Source organism: Serinus canaria, chromosome 4 (genome assembly GCF_022539315.1).
Source record: "Serinus canaria isolate serCan28SL12 chromosome 4, serCan2020, whole genome shotgun sequence".
In the NCBI taxonomy this organism is placed as follows: Eukaryota; Metazoa; Chordata; class Aves; order Passeriformes; family Fringillidae; genus Serinus; species Serinus canaria.
Window position 1 is genome coordinate 22418271 of NC_066317.1, and position 27833 is coordinate 22446103.

At 39.2% G+C, this 27833-nt stretch overlaps 1 protein-coding gene across 3 annotated transcripts; it reads right to left on the bottom strand.

Moving 5' to 3' along the window:
- Window positions 1–548: 548 nt before the first annotated feature.
- Window positions 549–27819, bottom strand: DNAJB14 (DnaJ heat shock protein family (Hsp40) member B14). 3 transcript variants are annotated; one of them, XM_050974210.1, is made up of 9 exons: window positions 27481–27817; window positions 25315–25363; window positions 21719–21893; window positions 12716–12861; window positions 9554–9739; window positions 9115–9209; window positions 8351–8460; window positions 6976–7148; window positions 549–5317 (listed from the first exon to the last, which is right to left on the bottom strand). In XM_050974210.1, the coding sequence occupies exons 3-9, from the start codon at window positions 21874–21876 to the stop codon at window positions 5193–5195; spliced, it is 993 nt and encodes a 330-aa protein (XP_050830167.1). In that variant the 5' UTR covers window positions 21877–21893; window positions 25315–25363; window positions 27481–27817; the 3' UTR covers window positions 549–5192. The 3 variants fall into 3 exon arrangements, 2 of the variants coding, with proteins under 2 accessions (XP_050830167.1, XP_009099532.2); XM_009101284.4 differs by lacking the exon at window positions 25315–25363; XR_007777540.1 differs by lacking the exons at window positions 549–5317; window positions 6976–7148; window positions 8351–8460; window positions 9115–9209; window positions 25315–25363 and adding an exon at window positions 11903–12002 and having other exon boundaries at window positions 9596–9739; window positions 27481–27819.
- Between the last annotated feature and the right edge of the window lie 14 nt (window positions 27820–27833).

A 27833-nucleotide genomic window follows, 5' to 3' on the forward strand; every position in this document is an offset into this window, starting at 1 on the left:
CTCGGCCCTCTGGGCACACCCTGGCTCATGTTCAGCCACTGCTGACCAGCACCCCCAGGTCCTTTTCCACTGGGCAGCTTCCCAGCCACTCTGTCCCCTGCCTGTGGCACTGCCTGGGGCTGCTGTGACCCAGGGGCAGGACTCAGCAATCAGCCTTGTTGAACCTCATTCTGCTGGTCTCAGCCCATTGATCCAGCCAGTCCAGATCCCCTGCAGAGACTTCCTGCTCTCCAGCAGATCAACAATGCCACCCAACTTTGTGTCACCTGTGGATTTACTGAGGGTAGCCTCAATTCCCTCATCCAGATGGTCAGTAAAGATACTGAACAGGACTGGGCCCAATACTGAGCCCAGGGAACACCACCAGTGACTAGACCATTGTTGATACCTGAAGATTTTGCTTAGATGCCAGTATCAAATGAAAATTTTAAGAAGTGTAAATTAAAAGAAAAAAAAAATCACTTGCTAGTGTTTCTGAACTTCCAGCGAAGTTTCCAAAAAGCCTGAAACAGAGATAAGTCACTTTTTGCAAGTAACAGAGGAAAAGGTCATTCAAAAGAACAAATTTATTTGAATACTGAGAATCCATACCTCCTTCTTAATCCAAGCCATGCACACACAGCAATTTGATAAGGACTTGGTCATATTAGAGAGATACTTAAAAGAGAACCCCATAAAATCATCATTTAAGCTTCTGGTAGTATTTTGAAAATGCTACCTGGGACAACCTTGGTCTTCTCATTTATTAAAATATTCCCTGCTATACACTAAAAATGTTTAAAAATGCAACTTTTTTTATTTGCAGCCATGATGCTCAGTAATAAATTTTACTTATTTCCCTGTCACATTTGGAATAAAAGCTATGCAAAAGCATCTATGAGATGGCTCCTGTATTACTATTAATGAGAATTTATCCTCCCATCCCAACGACAGTCATTCTGCACATGGAATAAACCAGTACTGAAGGAAGAAGTGTATTCTGCATGAAGGATAACATCATAACTAAACAGTGCATTTTAATATTATTCCTAAAAATGTGGAGAAGCCCAATACTCAAACCTAATTCCTGCCAGACTGAGCAGTATGGGAAGTATAGTTTATAACAGTGTCCTGCTTTCAGCTGGGATAGGGGAGCTACTTTTTTTCCTAGCAGCTGGTACAGTGCTGTGCTTTGGATTCAGTGTGGGAATAATGTTGATAACACACTGATACTTGGGCTGTTGCTGAGCAGTGTTTACCCTAAATCCAGGATTTTTCAGTTTCCCATACTCTGGCAGTGAGCAGGTGCACAAGAAGCTGGGAGGAAACATGGCCAGGGCAGCAAACCTGAATGTGCCAAGGGGATATTCCATCCCATGGAGCATCTCATGGTCAGTGTACAAACTGGGGAGGTTGGTCAGGAGCTGCTGACTGCTTGTCAGGGACAGGCTGGGCATGAGTCAGAGTGTGGTGAGCAATTGTGCTGGGCATCACTTCTGTTTCTTGGGGTTTATTCCTCTCTCCCTTGTCTCCCTCTGATTGCTATTGATCATTGATATCTGATTTTGTTTCATGACTGAACCGCTGCCATCTCGGCGCAGAGGTTTTACCTGAGTTCGGCTCTCCTCCCGTGGCGCTGTAGGGGTGGGAGCAGCTGGCTGCACGGTGCTGGGGTCATGGCCAAGGCTAAACCACAACAAATGGCCTAGCTCTTTCCTCTATTTCTTACATTATATGTAACTTAGAGCTTCAGGAATTTATTTAATATTACCGCTTTTAAAAAAAACAAAATGCTTTTACTATTGCACTTCCCTTCTATTTGACAAAAAGAGCTACAAGAAGTCAGAGTAACAACTGCTTAAGGATGAATGAAATTTATGAACAAACAACCTTAAAAAATATTCTTGCCCTACCATTTTAATCCTTTTACAGCATTTGTTACAAAATTATATTAAAATATTTATTATTTAAAGTTGTCTCTGCTGTCTATTTAAATGCATCTGTTACATTTTTAGTGCTGTATTGTTCTACCATTTCTTGGAAACTTGTAAAAGAAAAAAGACCGTTAAAAAAAAGTAAAAAATTCCAATTTATACTTGTTTTACCCAAACAGAGAACTTGTAGGGAAATGTTCATCAGACATGAACACTGAACTCGCTTGTGACTCAGGATGCTCCATAAATAGAACACATATTGATGTTATATTTCAGCAGATGCAAATCACCTCCTTTTTTCATTAGGCTATGTCAGAGTCATGCCAAGATTATTCTCTTTTTGCAGGGCTTTTCTGCCTGCCCTTTTAAAGGATAAAACCAAGAACCCATGCTTGTGCTATCTTTAGATTAAATGAAAGGTAATGATTAAATAAAAACAGTAAGGAGCAGGTTAGCTAAAATGTTGAGGGATTTTTAGTCAGGCTGTTAAAAAACAGTTTTGTTTTCCCCTTCTCTTTCCAATATCTTATTTTAATGGGAACTTTGCCTTCTGAAGAAAGGTCATCTGAAAAGATTTAAGTATTCCACCCTCTTCAATTTGCATTTTGCTCATGAGAAAATGATTTCTGAACTTTCCAGTAGATTCCCTCAACAAATCCAGGGAAGATATTGACATTTCTGAAGAAAAAAACCCTTCAGAGTTGAGGAAAGAAAGCAACAATCATGAGGAGAAAAACACCCACTCGAAATATTAAAAGAATTTTTGCAGGCCATATTTAGAGCAGCTTAATCTTTACGCCACAGGAACTCACAGCATCGTTTTGCACATTACTACATTTCAAAGTGTGCAACTATTTAATCTGTTAAATGCTAAGCAGCATACTTCCACCAGTATAAACATATTATTTCCTTTTCAGAAAGTGCTAATTGCAATAGGTAGTCAAATGAAATGCTGCAGTCTAGGTCTCACTTTTAACCTTCTGGGATGTCTGTGTTGCCATAGGGCACAGCCAGCACATCATTCTGGTTTGCAGAGGAACTGATAGCAATGGGACCAAGCTGACACAGCTCAGCATCCATCCCTTTCCCCACTTCTCACCTGCACCAGAAGTGGCTGCAGGGCAGACACAGCCCATAGGATTATTATAGGCAGCTTTGCTAAGACCATCTGTTCACTCTGACTTCACAGTTCCAAGATTTGATAAATGTGTTATAGATCCTTTTTCCTGTTAACTAAAGGATCACTTGCAAGCTCATTTGTAAACAGGAAGGCCCAAGTACTTGTTAAAGCCTTTGGAACAACTTTCTTCTTTTAAGAAGACACAGGAGTACCAGGATGTACTTTGATAGTTTGTTTTCATTAATATAATTACAATACATTCTGGACAGTTACAAAATCTGGGGAATCTGGTTTTCTCCACAGATTTTGATTGCATATTTCAAACAACTGGATGCCTTTCCATTACATCTGAACCCTTTTACTGTAGTCTTAGCAAGGACATTCAGTACAGCAACCCCTTTTTTTTGTTGTTGTTTCAGTAACTTTTAGTTCTGTTTTGTGCCCCAGGCTTTTATGTCCACCTTGAATGCTGGTTTAGCTGCTTAGTTAAAAGCCTGCAGCCAGTCTCATGTTACACCAATCCAAAAGCAGACATTTCCACTGGGACAATCTGGAAAAGGGATATATGCAAAATGTTTTTTGGGTCATTTGGAATAATAGCATTTAGTATATTTGTAAAGTCATATCCTGCTGTAGAACAGAAGGAATTGCAGTGAAGTTACACAAAGTATTTAAATTTTCAGTTTAGGAGAAATATTTGGCTCCACATGAACTGACAGCATTGTTCAAAGATAGCAGTTTTCTCAAACAAAATATATTGCCCATAGTACAAGCTATCTGGCATTCTCAAATACAAGAATTTTTCCCCTGCATAACACTGTTAAAATGTAAAAAACATCAGCTACTGAACCTAAAAAGATTTTCAACATACTCTGATAAACTTTAAGTACATTGTACTTAGCTGCTTCAGAACACCTCTTTGCATCAGCAGGTGTGGCTACATTTAGTTTCCATTTCCAGGCCACTGAGTTACATGATCTTCTATGCAGGAGCCAAACAGTAGGCTTGCTCATTTCTACAAGTCAGTCCAGCTACATTCTGGTCCCAAAAAAACCATACTCTACCTCTTCTGACAAGTGATAGGGCTCTGACCATAGGAGCACACTGCAAAGCAGCAAAGCATTTAAATAGTTGGCAAAAGGGTTGAAAGGCACATAGCTTGTCCTTAGTAAAATTTCCCTGTTCCACTTGCGGTGCCCATTGAGGAATCAGTATTGGAACCTAGCTTGAAATAAAAAAGTAGTAAGAAAATGGAAGCCTGCCAGGAAAAAAAAATTAGGTTGCCTTTTTATTTGTGTTAAGATTTAGTGTTGCATGTTTTCCTCTACCTTTCCAGAGAAAATTAAGGAAGCTATGGATGCATGTTAACCGTACATATGGACTACTACTGGAATACCAAATGGTAGAGCTGCTGTAAACTGTTGCAAGTACTAAAAGCAATGTTTATAATGGTCTGTACAGCATTTGCAAATATTTACTTGGAAAAGAGATTAGTGTAGTTCTTATTTTTCTCAGCATTGCTTAGAAATGCTAAAAAACTACAACAGCTAAACTGCTACTCTACACCAGATCAATTTACCCCAACAGATATTTAGGAATATATGCCATTATATTTAAAAATACCAAGTTCCTCTAAGTGGTAAACCTAGAAGATTTTACATAGAGTTAGAGATAAAATATTAAAAATTATTGTTTCAACTCCACACACTTGACATCTGAATAGGAGTGATGTAATCATACTATTTATTCCATCAGTGAGACAAAATGTAGTATGGAACTAAATTTCTGAGATTTTTAAATAGAAAGTCATTTAACTCATATATACACAAAGAGTTCTTTCCACAGATATTTACATGGCAAATATGTTAGAGGAGAACCACTATGACTAAGTCTCTACAAGTATAGCATCCTTTCTGAGCTATTCTCTCTGCTGAAAGAATTCACAGAAGCTTTGAAGTAAAATCTAAACAATTAAAGTTACCTATATTTCACAGTAGGTAAAGAAGCCGTTAAATGATATTTCAGCATAAGGTTTCTGGAAACAGCTACACAGTAGAGTTTTACATCCACCCTCTTTTCCAGCATCCATGGTGAAACTAAATCTCTTCTCAGTTTCAGGAGAGATAACAGCATAGGTAAGATGTGTGTGTAACTGTAGCTCATTCTCCTCGGTAGAGGCTGGTCAGCCGTTCTAGTTCTTTGCAGTTCTCCATGGACATGGACTCTGCTTTCTTTCGGAGACGGTCGTCTCGATAAACTTTTGCTGCATAAAGTAAGTCTGTTTCTTTAAGGAAAAAAGAGAAAAGAGTTTTTTGGTTACAGACTGAATACTTGGCACATGACAGAGCTGTACAAAACACCTCAGGTTTTAACCCTTGCCCTTTTTTCCTCTCTCTATTGTAACTTTCATCAGACACCACAGAAACAGTACTGCAACAGTTTTCCTTTGCTGGATCTTTGTAACAATTCCATCTTTTTGAGCAGGAAAAGCTGTATTAGCCTTCCAGCTGCCTCAGAGTTCATACAGCAGCATCTGATTAACAAGAAAAAACACATCCTACCAATCCCCAACAAAAAAAATAACAGAAAATCCCCTACTACTTCTGTCAGACCTCATTAAACATTACAAATATAGGCCACTCTCAGTGATCCTGCATTGCTATTGATACCTCTAGCATCTTGCCTGCGCCCCAAAAAATCCAATCTTCATGTTAAGCCCTTTACTTCAACTAATGCTGATTCAGACTGTCAGTGTTCAGAGTTATTAAGAGTTCTCTGTATTATACTGGAGCTCAACAGCTTGACATTGCAATTCTGTAAAATCTTTTTTGTCACTTCAACTCAAAATGCAAGACATTCTTAAACATCAATTAACCCCGGATAGATTTTAACTGTCAAGAAGATTTAAGACACAACAGGTATTTTAAATCCATAAAACCACAAAATCAGCTGTTTCTATAATCAGAAAACAAAAAGCAAAACCATTAGGAGCCTCTTACTCAAAATCAGTTTGGGCAGTTTTCACAACCTGATAAATTACAAGTACCAAACAACTGGACTGCAGAGACTAAAGCTGGACAGGAACATGTGATCTGACTCAGAGAATTACATTCTATTTGTTTCTGGTCAGTTTAGTGACAGCTCATGAATGAATTATTTTTCCAGTTTTCTATGACTGAAGCTCACCACCTGAAAAGTTAAAATCATCTGGTTTCAACACTGATGTAATTTTAGCAGTGCTGTTCCCACAGAGCTCACAAAATGGTCACAGTTAACAGAAAAACTGGTTAAAATTGATGCTGATTTAGACAAGGCTGGTGGTGCTCTTCAGTATTGTTATGCTTTAACACCGAATTCTAGGTTTCTGAAAAGAAGTAACTCATTGTATAATACTAGACTGGAGAAACAGATGGCAAACTAAACCCCCTTGTTTTACAGGATGTGCTGCCTGTCCTTGGTTGCCTGGAAAAGCAGTGTTTGTATGTATTGTGGTCCAAGGCAGATTATTTTTTCATCTCTCTGGAAACACCTATGTAAGCTTCTGGTTTATTTATTTACTTGTATAGAAGCACCCAGGGAAATGAGCTATTGCCATGATAAAGTAATGTGGAAGCCGAGAATTCTTAAAAATGGCAGTGAGTTAAGGACAAAAGCTTTGTCATTATCAATTTAGTGTAGTCTTTAATTTTCTGAGAAATGGTCACAGCTAATAAAGCAGTAGGTTAAAATTGCTGATAATTTGCAAATGGTTGTTAGATCACTGAGTAAAATTCAAAAACTAAGTGACACTGGGGACAGTTTTAAAGTGAGAAACAGCAGGGACCTTACACTTACTTTTGCATTGAGATATTGTAAATAATACAAGCAGTTCCTTCTTGCCTCAGGCAATTTATTTTTATAGTAGTGCATGACTTCATGAAATTGCACAGTTACCAAACTTACTTTGTTGCCTCTCTTTCCAACAGTTATTACGAATGTTGGATACATAATCTTCTTCCACGCTCTTTTCCACTTTCTGTAACGACACTCCTTTGTATTCATTTCTAAAGTCCTTATTGACATAATAAATGACACCCAAATTTTCTGTCTGCATTTTTATGGTCTGCCCTGTACTTCTGCAAAAAAGGAGGCAGGGGGAGAGAAAGAGTAAATATTAATTTGATTATTGTTTTTACACCACAAATAGACTTTAAAAACATATTGCCCTTACAGAATAATACCAGCACATTCCCAAATTTGCCATTTCAAGACGAATAACTAAAAAAATAGCTCTATAATCTGCTAGAGAATAAAATTATTGCATTTCCCTAAACATTAACTTCTGCTGCTTAAACACTTGATCTCAAAAAAAATCCACTTTACTAAGACACTTATTTCATACCTCTTTAGCCAAATAAAAGTTTTAATAATAGAAAATTACATTCAAACTCAACAGAAACAGGTTACTATTCTGTAGCAACCCAGTGCAGCATCTCCATTCTGAAGTGTTTGCTGCCAGCCCTGATAAATTCATTTTCCTGCTGGCATTCTGTAGATTAAAAATCAAAGACCGGATGCAAGCATTTTGGCAGAAAAGCTTTTCTAAGCATTACAACAGCTTAGTTGCAGAAGGGAAAAACATCCTACTCCAGAAATAGAGAACTTTGAAAAACAGGAGGAAAGAAACCTTTCTGTTGTGGGGCTCTGCAAGGAACTAGGGCCCTTTAAAACCAGTGTGGTGAGTGCGCTATTTCTACCAGCTAGCTGCAGGCTTGGTTCAAGTCACTTATTTCTCACAAGAAAAAAAAGGTTTAAATATCCTACTGTACCAAACAGGTAAGTTTCACAAGTAGAATTCTGTACAAGAAAAAGAAGATTTTACTATCACCTAGAATGAAGCAAAGAACAGACAATTTTCCCAGCCATCATCTTTTTTACACTTAAATGAGGATGACAAAGTTGCTTTCAAGTTCTTCACCTTCTACAAACATAGATTACCCCCAAAAGAGTAATGAGCCTTAGAAGATTTCAGGTTTTGATTAACTATGTTGGAGATCCAAACACCTTTGCAACAGGCCATGTTGCATGGACCCACTGCCTTGTACTAGACCTCCTGAACTCCAGGTACTGCTGACCTCTTTTCTCCATTATATTCTTACAGCATGTTCTTTGCACCTAAAGTTTTTGTTCTGCTTCATCTACACCTCCCCTCTCTTTCTTCACTGTGGGAAATCAAAGATCAACTAATGGAAGACTCTCCACAATGCTTCTAAGTGGGAGAGGGTGATTACAATACCTTCCCCTCTGCTTTAAGGTGATGTAATTAATCATTACTTACGATCGTGGGTATAAGGCGTAAGGAGGGTTAGAAACCATTAACTGGCTCAACAAGGAGACAAAGATCAACACAATAATAGGCATCAACTGAATGACCATAGAGAAACCTCCCTAAGGAAAAAAAGCAGATTCAGGTATTTCATAATTCATCAAGCAAACAGGTAAATCTGACAATACTTAATGCTAAGTGTGACTTTTTGCTTTAAGCCTCAAAAGCTGCTAGGAAAACAGTAACTGTAAACACTGTGGTATTATCTGAACTTTCAAATGCATACACAATATTCACACAGTGCTTGAGCTGCAGGAGTTCATGGGTTAGCACATAACACAAGCAGCTACCACATAAAAGCTGAATTCAGCTGCACTTTATGCCATGATTTGGTCTCATCTATACAGTGATATGTGATTATACAGGACTAGAGATAATTAATCTAGGTGAATACTGAGCCATAAGTTCAATTCTTACCTCAGCCCAAATAAATTTTTCAATGCCTACAAGGATTAGTGGCCACAATTAGTGGCATATATAGGTTAATAATACCTAGTCACCAGTAAGAGAGTGACATACAATATCAGGTTTACAAAACCAGGCTACTACCTTCTCAAATTTGCATGCCTATTTACCAGTCAGTAAGCGAACCACCCACTGAAGTTTAAAATACCCAACTGGCAGGTACAAATCCTCCTCTACAGTGCAGAGCTCCTGTACAATCACAATACTGAAAGCAAATTTTGAAGGTTAAAGCCAATGGTGCTTAAACTTACATCACCCCTCTCTTCCTCCCTCTCGTGCCCACTCTGACGGTGCTGATTTGGATGGCTGTAGCCAGCACGACCATTAGAAAATGAGTGTACACTACCTGAGGAAGGAACATCCACATTTAAATCATGTACAAAAACACTATTTAGAGGTCAGTACAGAAACAACATAAAGCACTTTACATTACTGCACAACAGCACACAAAATGACGTTAAGGTATCTCAAAATTTTCAAGTTGCCTAAAGTATTTAGGCTGTATGATAGTAACCCCAAAGAACTGACATTTTTGGGATTTAGCAACACTAGAGGGAAAAATAAACTGACGCACATTGTAGAGCTGGGGATCAAGGCTGACTGCAATTATTCTACTATTCTATAACATCATAAACACTAATACCACTCAGGGCAGTATGTCTCGACAATTATGCTGGTATATACAAATACCTGTTGGAAAGGCCCCTCCAAAAAACATGTTGAACAGATCCTCTGGAGTAATATCTGCCTCACAACCTCTATGGAAGTTGAATCTGCCATTGCTTGGGTGATTGCAAGTTTGCTCTTCATTGCCTGTAAGGTCATACTGCTTTCGTTTCTCTGGATTACTCAGCACAGCATACGCATTGCCGATTTCTAAAGCAAGGAATAAAACACAACTCCCATAAATGCATGATAAAAGCTATTCCAGCATGAAAATTGCAATTTCATAGTCAAAAATAGGCAGCAAACGATGCAATTTAGTGTATGTTACAAAACAGCTACAGTAGAACAAGGTCCAGAAACATCTCCACTTTTCTTAGAATAGCTTCCACAACGTTTCCCACCACCGCTATCCAAAGGCCTTTTATCCTGTTAAACAAGGCAGAAGGCAGGAGAGCTTTGTTTCCTTTTCTAGGGAAACACCTACCCTTGTGGAAATGTTCTCTCTCACTGCAGTTACAAAAAAAGCATCAAGCATTAAATGAGACTCTGGAGCTGAGTAACTGCAGTTTGCTCTGGCAGCTAGCTTTAAAAACTCATCATGGACTCAGCAGGTTTTCTTTGGTTTCATTTGGTAAGTGGGCATTTCTTGGAATGCACCAACTTCATTGTCTACAAGAGTGTGAGTGTATTTTTATTCATGCTTCTGAAGGTATTTGTTACAGTAATAACACAAATTTCTGCATGATGTAACCTGAGGAGTACAATATGCATGCGTGACAGGAATGTGTGCATTCCTCGGGCGGTCAATGTGACCTAAGTGTTTGGAGGGCCTGGCCTGGATGCTTGTCCCTGTTTATGCTATGGTATCACAAATGAACAGCTTCCATTTTGGCAGCAGAAAGGAAAAAAACCTCACTTAGGTAAGCATAGAAAATCAGCAAGAAAACCCTCATATACTGCTGACTTCAGAAGTTTTTTTCTTGCTGAGCACAGACATAATGATCTTGTAGATTGATGGAAAGTTTGTATTGCCACTTGATGAACAATCTTCACTCAGTCAGATCTTCATTAAACTTTTTCTGCCTTTCTCTACTCTCTCCTCCAGGCCTCTCCAACAAAAGAGTTCTTTTGCAGCCAACAACCCAAGACCCAGGGATTATGATTTTCAGTGTTGAAAAGCCATTAGTCATCAAAAGTTCGTGGAAGGTGCAACATTATAACCTCAACACAGGCAAATAAGACTGTGACTTTATAATTAATATTTTAAATGTTATTCAATCTAAGCAAAAGTTAATGAGTTTTAGCTACATATCTTTTAATATGCCCTTAGGAAAAAAACTAAGCAATTCCTTTAAGTGGAAGAGAAAACCCAAAGAAATGAAGCCTGTTATTTTGAACTGAAGCATGATACAAACTGACATCAAATATTGTTCTGTTGCTCAGTACAAGGATAAAACTGGTAGTAAAAATTTAGATTTTCCCAAGAATTAAAAATTAAGAGGGATAAATCAGGTGACTGCACATAAAGTGGAGTTACCCTACTGTCACAATATGCCTGTTTGTTACTTGCTCTTGATTATCTGGTGCTAATACACAACAGATTTGATTACAATATAATTTTCTTTCCAAAAAGGACATAAAAATGAAAAAAAAGCCACTGCTCAAAAGTTTCAAAAGAAAGATTTTTGATTAAATTGATAAAAATGGCAGAAGTTATTACATTTGCACAAACTTTTTGATTTAAAATTCACTTCAGTAAGACTGCTCAGTACAATACAAGAGTAGTATTAGGTTGGTCAAGATCTAAGCACCTTACCTATCATAAAATGCAATTCTGTTTTATACTGTGACCTTTCCTTAAAATAAAGCATTATTATGAAATAAAAAGTATTGTTATAAACTCCTTTTCTCGGATGGATATCAGAAACTGATCAGATATCTTTAAAGGAAAACTAAACCATAAATTTACACAGCCATACAAAAGGATTACGATAATTTCAATGCAAGAAAATGCTAGTTGTCATTAAATAATTTTTGGTCAATGAGATTCCCCTACAAAATTTTCTGTTCATTTACTCATCTAGTTAAAAACCAGAAAGTGAAATTCAGCTGAAGAAATTAGACTTGTACAAAGTGCTCACATTAACTAAAATATTAAGAAGCTGATTTTTAACATTTTAAAGATTATTTATTTGAAATGCTATTAACAAGGAAGAACTATTTTATTCCCAGGGCCTGAGACAATTTTATAGGAATAGTATCTTTTAGATAAAGACATCACATAGCTGTATTAAATAAATGAATAGCAATCAACTTTCCTGCTCTGCTGTATCTACTTTTCATCTGGAATTGTTAATATATTATTGTAATTACCTCTTAAAGTCTGTATCAGAAGTCTTGCTCAGGACTTTTTTTTCCCTCCCCAATTTAAGTGTTTTATCCGAATGATTTTTTCAAATGTCTGCATGTAAACCTCACACAGGAAAAAAATAAAAAGATGTACCACAATCAGATTGTTTATGCATTATCATTTCTTACAGATTCACATTTTTCTTCATCTGATATGAAGCTGTGGTTTTCTTTAAAAGGCTTTTCTTCAATAACTTCCCTTGTGTAGGGCTAAGCTGGGCAGCCTTAAATAAGGTCAAGTCAGACTATAAATTTTACTTAAAAAATGGTCAAAGGCAACTACTAGTAAGGCGATGATTGAACTCAGGTGTTTTTATGCAGAAAATGTAGTAAAACTACATTTATACAAGAAATTCTAAGGAAGAGGCAACTTAGTGTGGCAAGTGATCCAGAAAAAACTGCATTTTGCTATCAAGGACTGCTTTCTTTTTTTTCTAGCTCAAGTACAGTAAAGATCCAAGGCAATAAAATTCAATGACTACATTAAGTCAACAACAATAAAAAAGTACAATTGGGTTTCACAGATTAAGTATTTGCTCCCTGTACTGAACATTACAGTCAGTTTTCTGAAACCAAGCCCTATTGCCAAAGTCCATGTTATTTATCTATACTTCTAATATAACAAACGTCAAAATTTTACTTGAATAAAAATGTCAGTCCAACAACAGCTAAAAAACACATTTACATTCGTGAAAATACAAGCAATCAATGCAGACAAATATGGATTTGGATGAAGTTTAATCATAAAATAAATTTAAAGCAAAAATGGTGTTTTACTTTTAAAAGCCTCTGTTGCTCCAGGTGCATGGTTTTTGTCTGGGTGGAATTTCAAAGCAAGTTTTCTATAAGCCTTCTTTAGGTCTTCTTCACCTGCATCCTTTGACACTCCAAGGACTTCATAATAATTTTTACATTTCTTTATACTGCAAAAGAAAATGATGTAAAATAGTGCAAGCACAAAGATGTAAAAGTAATGGGTTAACACACAGCTGTGAATGAGGTCATACACTACACTGGTGCATTATATTACATCTTCTGCTTTTGATATAAATTATTTTTAAATATCCACTCTAGAAACAAAGAATGTAATTTTTTCATAAAAAACTCACTATTGAGCTTATTATGTAAATTTATTTTACTTCTACTGTAGAACTATCACAGTTGTAAGAAAAGGTTTCAGTTTGCAACTATTGTAGCATTTCCTCATCCACAATTACAGGAAAATTGCTGTTAATAATGCAGAAAAAGAAGGTTACAAATTTACTTTGCACAACTAGCAGGTAGGAAAATGTGTTTTGACTGTAAACAGCAAATGCACTTCAGTAAGAAGGATATAAAACAAAGCAAACGACACCTCCCTTTCTCCAAACTAAAGTCTAATTATACCATCACTCAAGCATTCACTTTTCAGGGAATAAAACATGTGAGAATACTTCTGCTGCTAGGAATGCACCTGGATCCTAACAATCTTTCTGTAAGTGTTTATGTATACTCAAAATCCCACTATCAGCTCCAGCAATTACATATTTAGCTTATCTCATATAATAATCAAGTGTAGCATTTTTTTAAAACTCAAACCTCAGAAATATTCTTTTTGTAGGCTGTCTAACCCAGACAGGAAAAGCAAAATCTGGAAATGATGTAATGATTTAGTATACTTCACAATACCCCAGAAGAAAAAAAGAGTACTTAGAGGAAAAGTGAGAACATTTATTCTTTGTGGGCAGGAAGAACTGATCAAACCAGTAAATACAGCTTAACAATCAGACCAAGTTACTAGGGTAAAAATTCAGAAAGAAAAGGCTGAGTCCCAAACTTGCACTACAGAAATGAGGCACACTGACACGGGGTGCATGCCAAAAGAAATGGGCTGGTCTGAGCAAGAAACAGAAATTACATCCAAAAATACTTTAAAAGCTTCATGTGAGTCTCTTCACATGGCTGTAATTGTATCTGAATTCTTTTACATGCACAAATGTCTACATAAATTTGGGTTTAATGTTTCCAAGATTATACACAAGGCAGCCCTGTGGAAAACAAGGGGGCAAGCAAGCCTTTGGCATTCTCATGGAATGAGAATCCTGTAATTAAGGGAATGTGAGCATCACAAGTAGAACCACACCATCATGTGTGGTCCGTCCTACTTCCCAGATTGATCAAATCAAGTTTCATTTGAGGGATCCTCTTTCCTGTGTTCAAATACAGAAGCTTTTGTGGAAGCCTCGGTGTAATGCTCACAAGAGCACTGAACTGAATGTATGGGCAGCTGCCAACACAAACATCCTGTGAAATAAATATATCTCATTATTTTGAAGTAACATTTAATAAGATCCAATTAGGAAGCTGATAGAGCTAACTAAAAAGAACACAGTGAATCCACCAAGAAAGGGTGGAAAGAAAATACATTAAATTATACTCTTGAGTACTGGAAACATTTTTTTTGCAATCTGTACAAGCAGAAAGAAGTGTGGTAGTGTACAGATCCCTTAATCCATAGCCTCAATGCCAAGATGACTTATGAACTGTACCAAGAACAGGCAGCTTTATTTAAATGTCTTAACAGTATCAAATTAAGCTTTTATTTAATGAAATTGCTATCTCAGCATCCAATCTAAGTTCTCTTCAACAACTGTTTATGAACTATCTGTTTGTGGGCCAGACTCCTCAGAACTTTGGTTGATATAAAATTACATAGCAAGCTGTCAATGTTTAGTGAAGTTGTTATTGTTTTAGCATTAAAACTCTGGTGCTAAACATTCATTCATTTGTTTTTAAGCACTGTGCATCCCCAACAACTCTCTTGTTTTAGCATTAGAACTCTGGTGTTAAACATTCATTCATGTGTTTTTAAGCACTGTGCATCCTCAACAACTCTCTTCCTCAACAGCATATTGTCATTTTTCATTAAAAAAAAAAAAAAACAGGGAAGTTTTTTTATTTGCAATATACATTCATTTTACAACTCTAGGATGCCAAAAGGAGAAATATTGGGGAAAAAAAAAAGAACAACGCAACAGATGCCAACCTGTACTTTTAACTCCCCAAAATCCACTTGAGAGCTCCCTCCTGTTCACAACCAGTGGATGTTCCACAGTGGATAACCCTCAAAGGAGAAGCAGAAATGGTGGGTATCTACCAAAAGATCTAAAGGATTAATGCTAGTCTTTCCTAGTGGTAAATGAAAAATTCTACAAACACAAATGTGGAACATGCATATACATATGGAAAAATTGCAGTTTAGCTGGACTTTGGATTAGGCAGATCAAGCTTTAAAGCTAAAAACCATTAAATGACCTTACAAATGCACAGGGGCCAAAAACCATACCTAAGCCTGGAATTTTCAGCAGTGACCTTATGCCATGAAGCCCTTGCCACACTCTGCCATTAGCCAACAGTTTTACACCATTGCTTGGCCACCTCAAGGCAAAAACCACCTGGACTGTAAGTTGCCAGCATCTGGTTAATGCAGTTTCCTCCTGGGAGGGAGTCAGTGACTTTTGCCAGGAGGTTCCTGATGGAGCAAAATTCAGGGCAATCATAACAGGATAACACCTCTGTTTTTCCCCCCTCAGCTGAGTTCATGTGAGTTCTGCACCAAAACTTGCACTGGGGATGATGGGACAAGCAAAGATAATTAGAAGGAACTTTCCAGTTAAACAAAGTTATCAGTGTTTGTGATGTACTCCTGAGAAGCAAAACTTTAATGCATCACAAATGGAAGCTGGTAAGTCACTTTATCACAGGACAAGTGTGGGGTCACCAGTACTCAGGTCACACACAGCTGTGCAGCCACAAGGCTTCTGTAACACTGCTGGACCACACAGACCACTCTCAGATGCCCCAGCACACAGCCTCAGATGCCCCATCCCTCCTCATCCTTTAAGAGATGCTTCAAGTCTTCTTCCTGCAAAACTCCACTCTCCTGATGAGAAATTTCTCTTCAGCTGCTGGAAGCCATGGCAAACTTGATCCTTGCTCCTCAGAAGATGCAGACATTTTTGGACATATTCCTCACCTCTTTACTTTAGTGGACTGACCTGACAATCCTCACTCAGCCAGAAACCCTCACCTGCACCACTGAATTATCCTGTGGAGATTTGTCATGGGAAGGCAGGTGGCACTTTTGTCTTACTACAGGGCACAAAAATCAGCCAGTAAAGGCAGGGAAAAATTAAGGGTAAAATCAGTGGAGGTTCTGGAAAAGCTCCATCACTGATGTTACTGCTGGCTTTTAACTGCACCTGAAACCTCTGCAACACTCTCAGCATGAAGAACTTTCTGAATGCTGCATTTCAAATTGTTGTTTGTTTGGTCTTGCCGCCCTTAAGGCACTGCAGTTCCTACTGCTACTTTTCTTGCATACATAAACTCCAGACAGACATTTCCTTTTAAAATTCTAATGTACACATCACTTGCTTACTAACTGCTCATTTTGTATTGAATGGGTTATTTTTGTTGTTCTTTATTTCTGGCTTATTTGAAGTTTGGTGTTTCACTGATACTTTGCTTGGGGTTTTAGTTTTTTGTGAATTGCTTTTCTTGTACTTTTCATTTCTGGTTGGACCACTTCTGTATCTGAATTACTATCAAATTATTTCTGTTATTTCTCTCCTTGTTGAATTGTTAGTCCCCTGCCAACACCTTGGCACTGTCCTTCTGATTAACAGATTTGCTGGCTGTTCCTGAAATAACACCTGACTTTTACAGAATAGACTTCCCAAAGTGCAGGAGAGCAAGTGATGGTCTACATTCACGCCCAATCTGTTGACAGAGGTATCTCATCACAACTTGCAAAGCTCCACTATCCCAGCCTGCAGCTGACAAGGCACTTGCAGTAGAACTGGTCAGCCAGCTTCAAACTGCAGCACCAACAACTCTGCTGGATGCTGGGCTCCTCCCCATGCTCTGATGGCTGACAGCAGAGGAAGCCCTTCAGGTCCTGAAACAGCTCTTATCACCTGCAGAAGCCCTAGGGCTGCCACCACTGGCTCTCCTGTGACTACAAAATGATGTGATCTTAATGCTGTGCTTGTCAGATCACTTTTCAAATCTACAATTCAGATTAGGTCAGCACTGACAGCTTTTATCAGATTAACAACACCTATCAGAGATGCTTGCCTTACTGTATCAAATACCTGCAGCAATGCACAATCATGAAATTTGGAGTATGATGAGGTATTTCAAAGGGTCTTCCAAAGCCTCACAGGAACAGCCCAAAAGACAAATACTTCAACCAGAAGCATGTCAAGGGGGCCACAATTATTTCTCCCAATGGTAATCTGAACTGGGCAGCAGTGAGCAGCAACATGTATGTTAGTGACAAAGAATCCAGCAAGAGGAAGCTATACTGACTTCAGATCCTAGAGTTGAGCAGAAAAACACAGTAAAATGTAGACCAAAATCTATGCAGGTCAAATTTCAAATTATGCCAGAGAGCCTGATGCAAATGGTATCTTGCAGCTGAGCTGGGAATGTGTCAGTCACAGTTTGGGTGACAAACATGGGCTGAAAGAAGTGCTCTAGATTGGGAAGAGAAGGTCACAGCATTGTCAAGGAACTCACACTGGTACCAGCATATCCCTAGTTTCTGAAACAAATGCACCAGAACTCTCAGACTTCTGTTGCACTGACAGATTCAGCAACACATTAGGGTGCTTGTCTTACTAACTTGCTCTTGAATGTACCTGATCAGTTTGTTTCTACTGTGTGTATTATATGAAATGGTCAAGGCTGCATTTACATCAGCATACTTTTCTCCAGATTTTATTTAATATCTTATTTTAGTTATGAGCTTTCTGACTAAGTCCATCGTGTCTTCTCCGTCACTTTTCTGTGACAGGCTCTATGACTATGATTTCCACCTTAATTTCTCAACCATTCAACTAGATATTTCAACAATTCATGGCATTTTTACAGCCTAATTAAAGGCATGCCCTGATTTCCTTGCTTTGGTGGGTTTTTTTTAACACATACTGATTGCTCTTATTAATCCACTTCCAATTAATTATCTTCTTGACACTATGCTAGAAAAGAACCAATATCTCTCTTTTTGCTGGATTTGCGAAAGTGTCAGCAGAATGCTTGGAAAAAGTCAGTCACTCAACTTATTCTCCTGCTTTGATCCATGAAGTCTGTAGAGGCAATTTTTTGGTTCACTATATGAATTCAAATCAAGCTACTGATTATTCCTGACCACTGCTCGATGACACTTAATCCTGCCTTGCAAGGTTTCTACAGAACTCATGCCTCCATTCGTTTGGTTTGATTCTGTCTCAAAAATCCAAATAAAACTTGATTCTTGTGCTTTCTTCCAAGAAGCAGGCACTGGCAAGGCAGGAAAAGCAGTATTCTACCACAGTTTTCACAAGACAACAATGCAAATTTAGCATACTACTAGTCATGGCAGTTTTCTTTCAGATGTCAAAAAGGCAATATGGAATTCATGCTATGGCTTATCGACTAAAAAAAAAAAAGAGACCAAAGAGGTCAAACACCATATGCATTTTAAGATCATTTAATGAGACCCTATATAAAACATACAACATGAAAATATCTGATTTTTTTGTCACATGATTCTCACATGACACTTGTCTTAAGCTGACATTGCTTGTGTAGCTTTCAGTTGACTAGAGACTTCTAGGGCACTTGCTCTAAGAAGGCATTAAGTCTACTGTGGGTCCTAGCATATTTCTGCTAGTGTCCTGTCAATATCTCCCACATGCAGGTCACCTAAGAGTGTTAAGGCAACTTGATCCAGTTCTCAGTGACAAGGTAAGAATCATTAAGATAAAAATGCAGATGCATCTGTAGGTAAAATCCCTACAGACGGGATTTTCAAAGCATTTCCACTTAAAAGCAACAAAGTGCTGTGGTATCTCTCAACCTTCAAACTGTCACACTGAAATAGCAAGCACAGCTCCCACAAAGAGCAGCATTACCCAGCACTTATGCAATCAAAGAAATAATGTTACATCTTACGCTTCTCCCTGTAGAGCAGAACTGTTATGGTAACTTGCTAGTGATCAGTGTCCCCTGTGTATGTGGAAAAAATGAAGCCAGCACTTAGGTGCTTGTTTGTACTCATAGCTACTCACATTACTAGAGTAACCCTGATGAAAATTAATGCAGCTAAATTAGTTACATTGCTTCAAGCATATCCTCACTATGCTTGTTAAATCTGCTGTCACAAGCAAATTCAAGATAGCTGTACAATTCCAGGAACTTTAATCAGTGATCCAAGCCAGGAAGCTCAGAGTCAGTTGCCCTGACAGGTCAGTAAAGCTTACAACAAAAGCAATGGAAATGGCATGGAAGTGTAGCTGAAAGTGGAAGTTATTGGTTCAGAATATTTGAGGATAATGACTTTTCGAATAATGCACATGCAAACCACTCTGTCCAACATCTGTGCTGAGTGTCATGAATTCATGAAGTCAGAATTCATGTCAGAATTCATTGAAGTCTGGAGGCTTTGCTATCTTGCTGTCTATAAACTTCTTCCCTTATGAAAAAAAAAAGACAACTACTGGGCATGAAACACTGTTTAAAACCACCTCTTTTCACACACAATTTCTTTAACCAATTCAAACATCTGAAAACCATCCCACTGCATCACAGCAGAAGCATATGGTGGTGACAAACTCTACTCTCTAAAGAATACCCTCCCCAAAGGGGCATGTTTCATTTAATCGGAAAAATCTGGGGCCTGACTGAAGCAATATCACATGCTGTCTGTCATGTTTCCAACTGGACAGCTCATTCTCACTGTGGTTTAAACATGAACTTTCTCTCAGTTATCATCGCTGAATGTGTTATATTTTTCTATTTAGTTTTAGGCCATTGTTTGTATTTAATTCTGCTCTCCTTGGCAAGGCACACGTTTTTAATTCTTAACCACAAATTTTTTAAGTGGTTTATGTCACTAAATAATAACATGACAAACATTTCAAAACTTTCAACATGAACTCAAAACTTGCTCTGTTGATCACTGCACATCTAAACAAAAAATTCATCTCTCTCTAAAGGTTCATGAACTGCTGTATTAAAGGATGGCAGCGTTCCCCAAGCAAAGGTAAAGACATTGCTTTAACACATGATTTTAAGTGATATGTTAAACAAACGAACATGGGTTGTTCTGTAAGGTATTACAATCACTTATTTTGCAAAGATCTTGGTAGGTTTTAAAACTCTGTGTTAAACATTCAATATTCTTGAATCAATGTTGCATCAGATTATTCTCAATGTGCAATTCTTGAACACCCCTGACTCTGGGCCTGATCTCAACAAACTGGATTAAGCTTATATAGCATCTAACAAATCCCTTCAAGAAAGCAATACCCAATACCACAAAAGCCTACCAGAGAAAAAAGCTAGCTCTACAACACTATTTCAGTCAAGACAAAGTAGGTAAGGTACCTTCTGCTAAAACAAACAAACAGACTGATCTTGCAGGGAGCCTGATGTCGAAGCAGACTGCAGCTCAGAATGGCATGTCACAGGTGAGTGACTATTGGCACCAAGACAGCCCTCTCTGCAGCAGCTTTTTGGGAGTATGTGACATGTCTTATTTTGACCTAAGCCACATTTACAGACGACTTCTTTCTGGATATTTTGTCTCACATATGTGTGTACAAGCACACAATCTACAATCATTTTAACAAAAACATACAGGCTTATCCAGGTTTTACTTCAGATGTATCACAAAAGGTAATAATATTAGTTAAGCAGAGATGATGGTAAATGAAAAGCACTAGTAAATAACACCAAGAGGATAACCACGTGAGAGCTGCTGCTACCTGTCTAAATGTAGAGCTTCTGTATCAACAAAGAAAAAACTACTTCTTTCCTCACTGTTAGCACAGCTGAACAGATTACTGAAATTCAGGAAGATCCAAGATTCTATCAACAATAACACACATTTCACAGATGCACACAAACTGCCACCCCCTCCCCCCCCAAATTTCTGTTATGCACTACATCCAATACACACAAACTAGGAGACAGGGACCTCTTGATTTCCCTTCAAGCTCCCTTGAAAACATTTGGGCTAGGCTTATGTGAAAATAGTGAGGTTTGAGCTGCGCAATTTCCTTGCTATATCCCTATTTCTTTAGCAGAAACCCAGGCACCTATGAAACAGTATTTTTCTTGCTCCTACAGCCAGCAAGTAGGCAATAATAACATGACTTGAGACTTTCTTGCCTCAAAAAAGCATTTTTATTGACCTTTGTTTCTTTTCCCACATCTTTTCCTGATGTCACCTCATCTTAATACTATCAAGTTCCACTAAGCAGAGTTTATACTGCAACTCAGACAATGTGTTCCAGTGCTTCTCAGACACCTTTACATTCAAACCAAAATAATTTTAATATTTGTCTAAGACCAGCCTGTACAGCAAGATTAGCTTGAAAATGAACTTTAGGAGTGACCGTGTATCTTTAGCATAAAAATATTGAATAGAAACACTCTCCTGTAAGCTGTACAACAGAATTTTCATAACTTTTTCCATTTACCATGAGATCTACTCAATAACTATTTTGAGTATTATTTTTTCCACAAAGTAGCCTTAATAGTATGAAGAAAGGATTAGCATCTTTGTTGCAAAAAGTGACAGTGTCTTATTTGGTGTTTAAAACCAGCAAAACTCCTCCTTCCAGTCAAAGTTCAGTACAAGTAACCCCTCTGAGCTAACCTCAAACTTCCTGTGGCTCCTTTAGATGACAGAGTTGAAAGGGTAAGTAGATAACACACAGAATGAAAAGCAGTGACATATTTAAGGCATACCTTAATACTCCTTCCATTTGGTCTTTGCTGTAGCCTTTTCCACTTTCACCTGCAGCAGATGCATTGCTGTCCTTCGTGCTGTTGGGCTTACTTTGATCACTGTTACTGGCTGGTTTTCGGCAGTAAGCGCCTCCCCCAGCAGTACTTCCATTCTTCATAATAGCTTCCAACAAAACTATAAAAACAACAGTATATCATAGTATCATTACAGGTATTAGTGAATAAGTCAGGGCTCTCAAGTATCTCAGATGAGAGCATCACATGACAAGAGTAGCTGCTACATCCTCCTTCCTTATTTATCACCACTTTGTGTCACAAATGTTTCTGCAGCCAGCCTAACAATTCCTTTTCGTGGCAAAACTATGGAAAAGTGTTTCAAAATTAGTGACCAGACTCCTCCCATCCATCTCTGCCAAGGTAATGTAACACTGGAGAGAATTTGTCCAGGTGCTTCATTTCTAGATGTTTTTAAGCGGCACTGAACCTGTGCCTTGGGGTGAAAATATCTGAATAAGCAACTGCAAATTGAAGAAGAGGAACTAACCTTACACTCCATAGAAAGTGCAAATTATTCCACAGAGACATCAAGCCCATCTCCAGCACATTTCAGTTCCTACAGTACATACCTATCTGTAACCTGAGTCATTACTGCCACAAACTGATGCTCTATTCCTTCCAGGCAATATCAGCTGAAATTCAAACCACTGTTAAAATGCCACAACCAGCCGAGGACCAGCCAAGCACACCCAGCTCAAGACCTGAATCTTGAAAACCAGTTGGCTTCTGCTAGTTCTTGAAATGTTCTTTCATTCCATGTTCCAGCAGATCTCAAGTTTAGCCGTTTTAATAAACATTATACACAAAGTCCGTTTTTTCTTTCTGTATATAAGCCTCTATTTTGGGGGTATCTGTCTTAGCAATGAATCAGAAACAATACCATTCTAACACAAGGGACTGTACACAAAGTATAATATAGACCAAAGATTATTAAATAGTCCACCTTTCCTGAAAACAGATTCCTTCAGAGCAACATGGCAAACTACATAGGCTAAATTTGTTTCATAAAGAAAATTAGTTACTATCTGCATCAAAAATGCACTAATAAAAAATGCTAAGGAAAAATGTCCCATGCATTGTGAAAGCACAGCACTTTTTTTCTAGAAAGCCAGTGAGAAGAATCCTTAAGAATTTTCTCCTAAATTAAAAAAAAAAAAAATTCCTCTGCTTAGCATGGTCTTTCTTAGAGCAGCAGCAAACTGGGATCATACACATCAGATTGTGTATCACAGGAACTAAAGAAAGTGGAGCTTTGTTGAAAAGGAGAGCCACCACTTCTCAAAAGCTCCCCAGTATTTACTTTTACATTCACTTATTAGTGAATAGCTACACTCAGCCCAAACAACAAAGTCAGCTGACTTCAGAGCCAGTCCTGCCCTCTGCCTGCCTCAGCAAACCTCATGGATTGATCAGATCAGGCTCTTTACAGCAGATATAAGGAATGTCTAGATGTCTAGTTGTAAATGAGGGCATGCTCTCACTACAAATGAAATCTGGAGCTTGAAAACAGGAGAGCTACAGTTGCATTATGGACTATAACTGAAGGACATATTCAATATTTGCAATACTTTATTCTAATATCCTTTGTTGTGGCATATGAAGTTCTGAGGTAAATGAAGTAGTAACAACTCCAACGAGGTGACCAAATCTGCAGATTAAGAGCTAATCAGGAACTGAGCTTTGAACAGACAGTGCCCTGGGAATGGAGCACATTCAGTCTGAATGTACTCCAAAGAAGTGCAACCGAAAAGCAAAACAAAAAAATAATTATCTATCCAGTAAGTATGACATGTAACAATGGCATCGCATAGAATCCTACTGAACATGTGGCCTTCTTGAAAAGATGCTTACTCAAAGTTTTGCAGTTCCTCCTTTCATATTGGTATTGCTCTAGAAATTTCTCATCCCTGCCCCAACATTTATGCAGAACCTGTGGGAGCAGAAATGGCAAAAACGCAGCCATGGGCAACAGTTTGCATTTTTAACATCCAGTGTTTCTTCACAGCAAGCATGGCTCTAAGTCTCTTAATGAATAGGTTTGGTTGCAGTATACTTTAAACATCACTATTTCCTAATCCCCTTCTCAGACCTCATAATGGAGCTGCATTGCTGAGAATACAATGCAGGATGCTTAAAAAAAGAAAATTCAAATATATCAGTGTGAGCTTCTTAAAACAGCAGGACACAGCGTACACAAACATGCTATTGTCCTACACTGAAAAAGAAAACCACACAAAGGGTATGGGGCCATTGTTTCCTTCAAAGAGAAGATACAGTTTAGATATTCAGAAAATACTCTGACTCTTCCATGAATTGCTGGTGGTAAAACCAGCTGTTAGAATGCAATACTAACTCTGCATTTAAGAAAACTTTCACTGTGCATCTAGTATTTCAAAATACAACATAAGGGGAACCAAAGATATATTTTGTTAGCAGGTAAGACAACGAGTCTTATCTCTGAGTGTGTCTGAAGCCTCTCTTGTGTGTACTATTACCTGCTGTTGAATGAAAGATCCTTGGACTACATTTGATTCCATTATGCATTGAACATGACCCCCCCCTCCCCCCCCACTTTCACTAATGGAAGAATTCTGTTTAATTCAGAATTTGTCCTAATGCAACAGCCTAAAAACCAAACTGACATGCTCCCAAAAAATTTGGTTTTAAAGGCAGCATCAGAAACGGGGCAAGAAAATCTTAAGAAGCACTGAAAAAATAAAGTTTTCCTTAACATTGTTTTCTGCCTTCAAACACAATGGCACCTGTGTTTGAAAGGGACATATTGTCCTTTGTTATATTTAAACTCACTCTAAAAAATCTTTTCCAGACAAGCAGTTAGGTTCTGTTCAGTTTCAAGATGAATCATTAGTAAAAACCAAAATCAAACAATTTTCTAGCAAAGAGTGACATCAACGTGGACACTGCTACTATGAAGTCATTAGCTCAGTATCATTAAATAAGCACTGCCCTTACATTCCACACTAGTAAAGCCTTAAAATAGCACTGCTGCAGTCAGCGTATTTGAGGCAGCCTTTGTTTAGCAAAACTAAACTTCACTGATGACTGAACTACTGCTGAATGCCCTTTAAATGTAAATGTTGCCAAAAGCAGATCACACATGGTATTGTTTTAGAGACAACAGTTAAAACCTATTCTCTGCCCTTTTGCAATCCACTACAACATCAGGAGGAGGAAGCTCCCACCAGTAAAAGATTCAGCATTACCATTCTCATTGCTTTTATGACTGACAACTTTGTTTGCGAAATGGTGGGCAATTGTTCTCAAAACGATACCAAAGGTACAGCACACGAACAATCTGCAACTTCAGTGAGGAATTAGTTCAACTACCTTCCAACCCACACTCCAGAGAAAAATAAGTGAGCAGAGAGGCAACTGGAGCTGCACCACATTGTCCTAACACCATAAAAACCCAACACATGATGACTGTAAAATGAGAATTTGTGTTAGAACTAAATGGGCCCAGAAAACCTTAATTGCTTCTTTCTCTCTGGTATGTGCTATGACACATTTTTGATTACCTGAATTATGAATTGCAGGTTTGATTCTTTTCTTCAAGTGGACCCCCAACTAAAAGATGCAAATGAAAGCAATTTAATTTGTTCTTAGGGTAAAATGCCAGTTGTAAATTTTTGCAGCCCTTCCACAACCTGTCCTGAAAAAGAGAAGTCTGTGTCCTTGCACTTTACTGCACTTTTAGGAGGGCCATTTAAGTGCCTCAAACTTTAAAACCAAAATAAATTCATTGAGTTGGTGGTGTTTTGGGAGGAAATGCGATGATTTTAAAAGATTTAACAACCTCCACAGATAGAAAACTGAAGCACAGAGATATTAGAATTTTACAGAGTCCCCTAATTTCTAAGTACCTAGTTCAAATCAGGCCTAGGGCCTGAACTTTTTCAGTGGTACTAGGGCATCTGCAATTCTCTTTAGCTTCAGATGGAGCTTTAACTGCCCACCAGTTCCACAAATGAGGCCCTTGTTTCAAGCTGAATACCTGAAAAACGAAGCACAAACAATTAGCTGGTCACTAAGGGAAACGGTGTGAACTGACTTATTTAACATCACACAGAAATTCTGTGAAGCTTTTTAAGAAGACTTTCCCCAGATTACAGCCCACTACCAAAAGGTCAAATTCTTTTCCCCAGGTTTGTACTTCATTTGTGAATGACTTTGCTAATTTCCACAGTGAATAAAACAAGTGTCCTACAGACAATAGCCTAATTAGCCATCTATTTCTTGCACTGAATACTTTATAATGGTGGTTATGTAGTGGCAGTCCTACTTAAAAAAAAAAAAAAAAAAACCAAATGCTCAAAACAAGTCAGATTTTTTTCCTGAAAGCTACTTTAACTCTTTGAGATATAAGATGATAACAAGCTGTGTGAAGCAGATGAAGCTATTTGCTCTCCTTGGTGAAAGAAGCTGAATTGAAATCCTCTGCCTTCCTGCCTCCTGACCAACACAGATTCCAAAAAGCTCCAAGTATTTTCATGCATGTCATGTTCCCAAGCCACAGAAATTTAGGGGAATATGGCAACATCCATGCTGTCTTGCAGGAGAAAAAACAAACACTTGAAAAAAATTAAACACTAATTAAAAAAAGAAAAACGCCAGTGAAGTCTTCATTTAATGTTTGCATATAAGAAGAAGTCAGGAGATAAGAGGCCCAAAAATGTTCACTGCATCTCCTCACAGGAACTTCCAATCAAGATTTGGCCTCAGACTTCCACTGCAGAAATGGCAAATGCTGAGGCCTTTTAAGTGGTACAGGGCACAGAAGTTGTTCCTACTCCTTGCACAGCACACACTACGTAAGTAAGAACCAGAGGCACGCAACAAGTCCCTGCTGCGTCCAAAGGTGTTTTGAGCTGACTTCTGGCACTGTGTGACAGAAAGCCTCCAAGACAAGTAACAGTTCTACATACACTGAAACCTTACTACTGCTCCTTCGAAACAATTATTTCTAAACACTTTCTACTAAAAGGTTGCTAAATTTTTTTTGGTTTAGTATGGAATAGTAAGGAGAGCTAATTACATCTTGGAGGTGCCACATATTCTATTTTCTTTAGCAAAGGTAAACCCGGGTGCAATTCCTTCGTGGCTGCTGTACAACCAAAAGGGAACCAAACCCAAGAAAACGCAAACCACAAGTATATTAGAGAATGAAGACACAGTCCATTCTGGAGATGCAGCTCTCATTGCAAACTGTTAGAGAGGGGTGATTCACAGTGACAGAAAAGAAGCCAACCCAGCCTGTCTCGGCCTGGGGCCTGAGATGTCCTTATGTTAATAGGGGCTAAGCCTCGTCTGTATGGCTGCGCTTTTACTGATGGCTGTAGGGAGGAGAGGGAATGCAGGCGAGGAGCTGGGTCGGCCCTGGGAGCTTCCCGCTGGCACCGGGGGAGGTAAACCCACTCCTCCGCAGCGCCTGACGCCAGAGTCATGCACTGGCGGGGGAAGGCACCTGCCCCGAGCGCTGCCCCTGGGCACGCACTCCGGCCTCCTCTCCCAGCCGAGCCGCGCACCCCGCCAGAGCCCCCGGGCTGCCTTTGGGCCGGGTCCCGCTGGCCTCGGCCTGCACGGCCCCCCCGGGGGAGGCCCCTCTGCGCCCGCCCTCCTGCGGGCCCCGCGGTCGGTCCGGGCTCGTCTCGGGCACCGGGAGCGGGGAGGGGGCCGGGCTTCACCTCGGGCCGTCTCGGTCGGGTAGAGCTTCTGCGCCTTGTTCAGGAAGCGGAGGGCGCGGTCGCGGTTCCCGGCCTCCAGCGCCTCCCGCGCGATCCCGATGCACTTCTCGGCCTCGTCCCGGTTCCCCTCCATGGGCTTCTCCTTCCGCCGCCTCCGCCCGCCGCAGCGCAGAGAGAAGGGGCCCGAAGCCAGAGCGGAGGCGGGCGGGGCGGAGGCGCCGAGAGCGGCGCGGGGCGTCAGGCGGGGCTGCGCTCACTCCGCAGGGCTCATCCCGCCGCTGCCCCGGCGCTGCCGCAGCCCCAGCGCGGCGCTCGCACCGGCGCCAGCCCGGCCGCCCCTTCCGGGCTCCGCC

Excerpts from the sequence above, each read along its gene's own strand:
- DNAJB14 (XM_009101284.4), bottom strand. The coding sequence starts at position 27,613 with ATGGAGGGGAACCGGGACGAGGCCGAGAAGTGCATCGGGATCGCGCGG. Across the intron at positions 8,461-9,114 it reads GGGAGGAAGAGAGGGGTGAT|GGAGGTTTCTCTATGGTCAT; the intron begins GTAAGTTTAAGC and ends TTTTTTCCTTAG. Across the intron at positions 7,149-8,350 it reads TACGCCTTATACCCACGATC|AAGTACAGGGCAGACCATAA; the intron begins GTAAGTAATGAT and ends CCTTTTTTGCAG.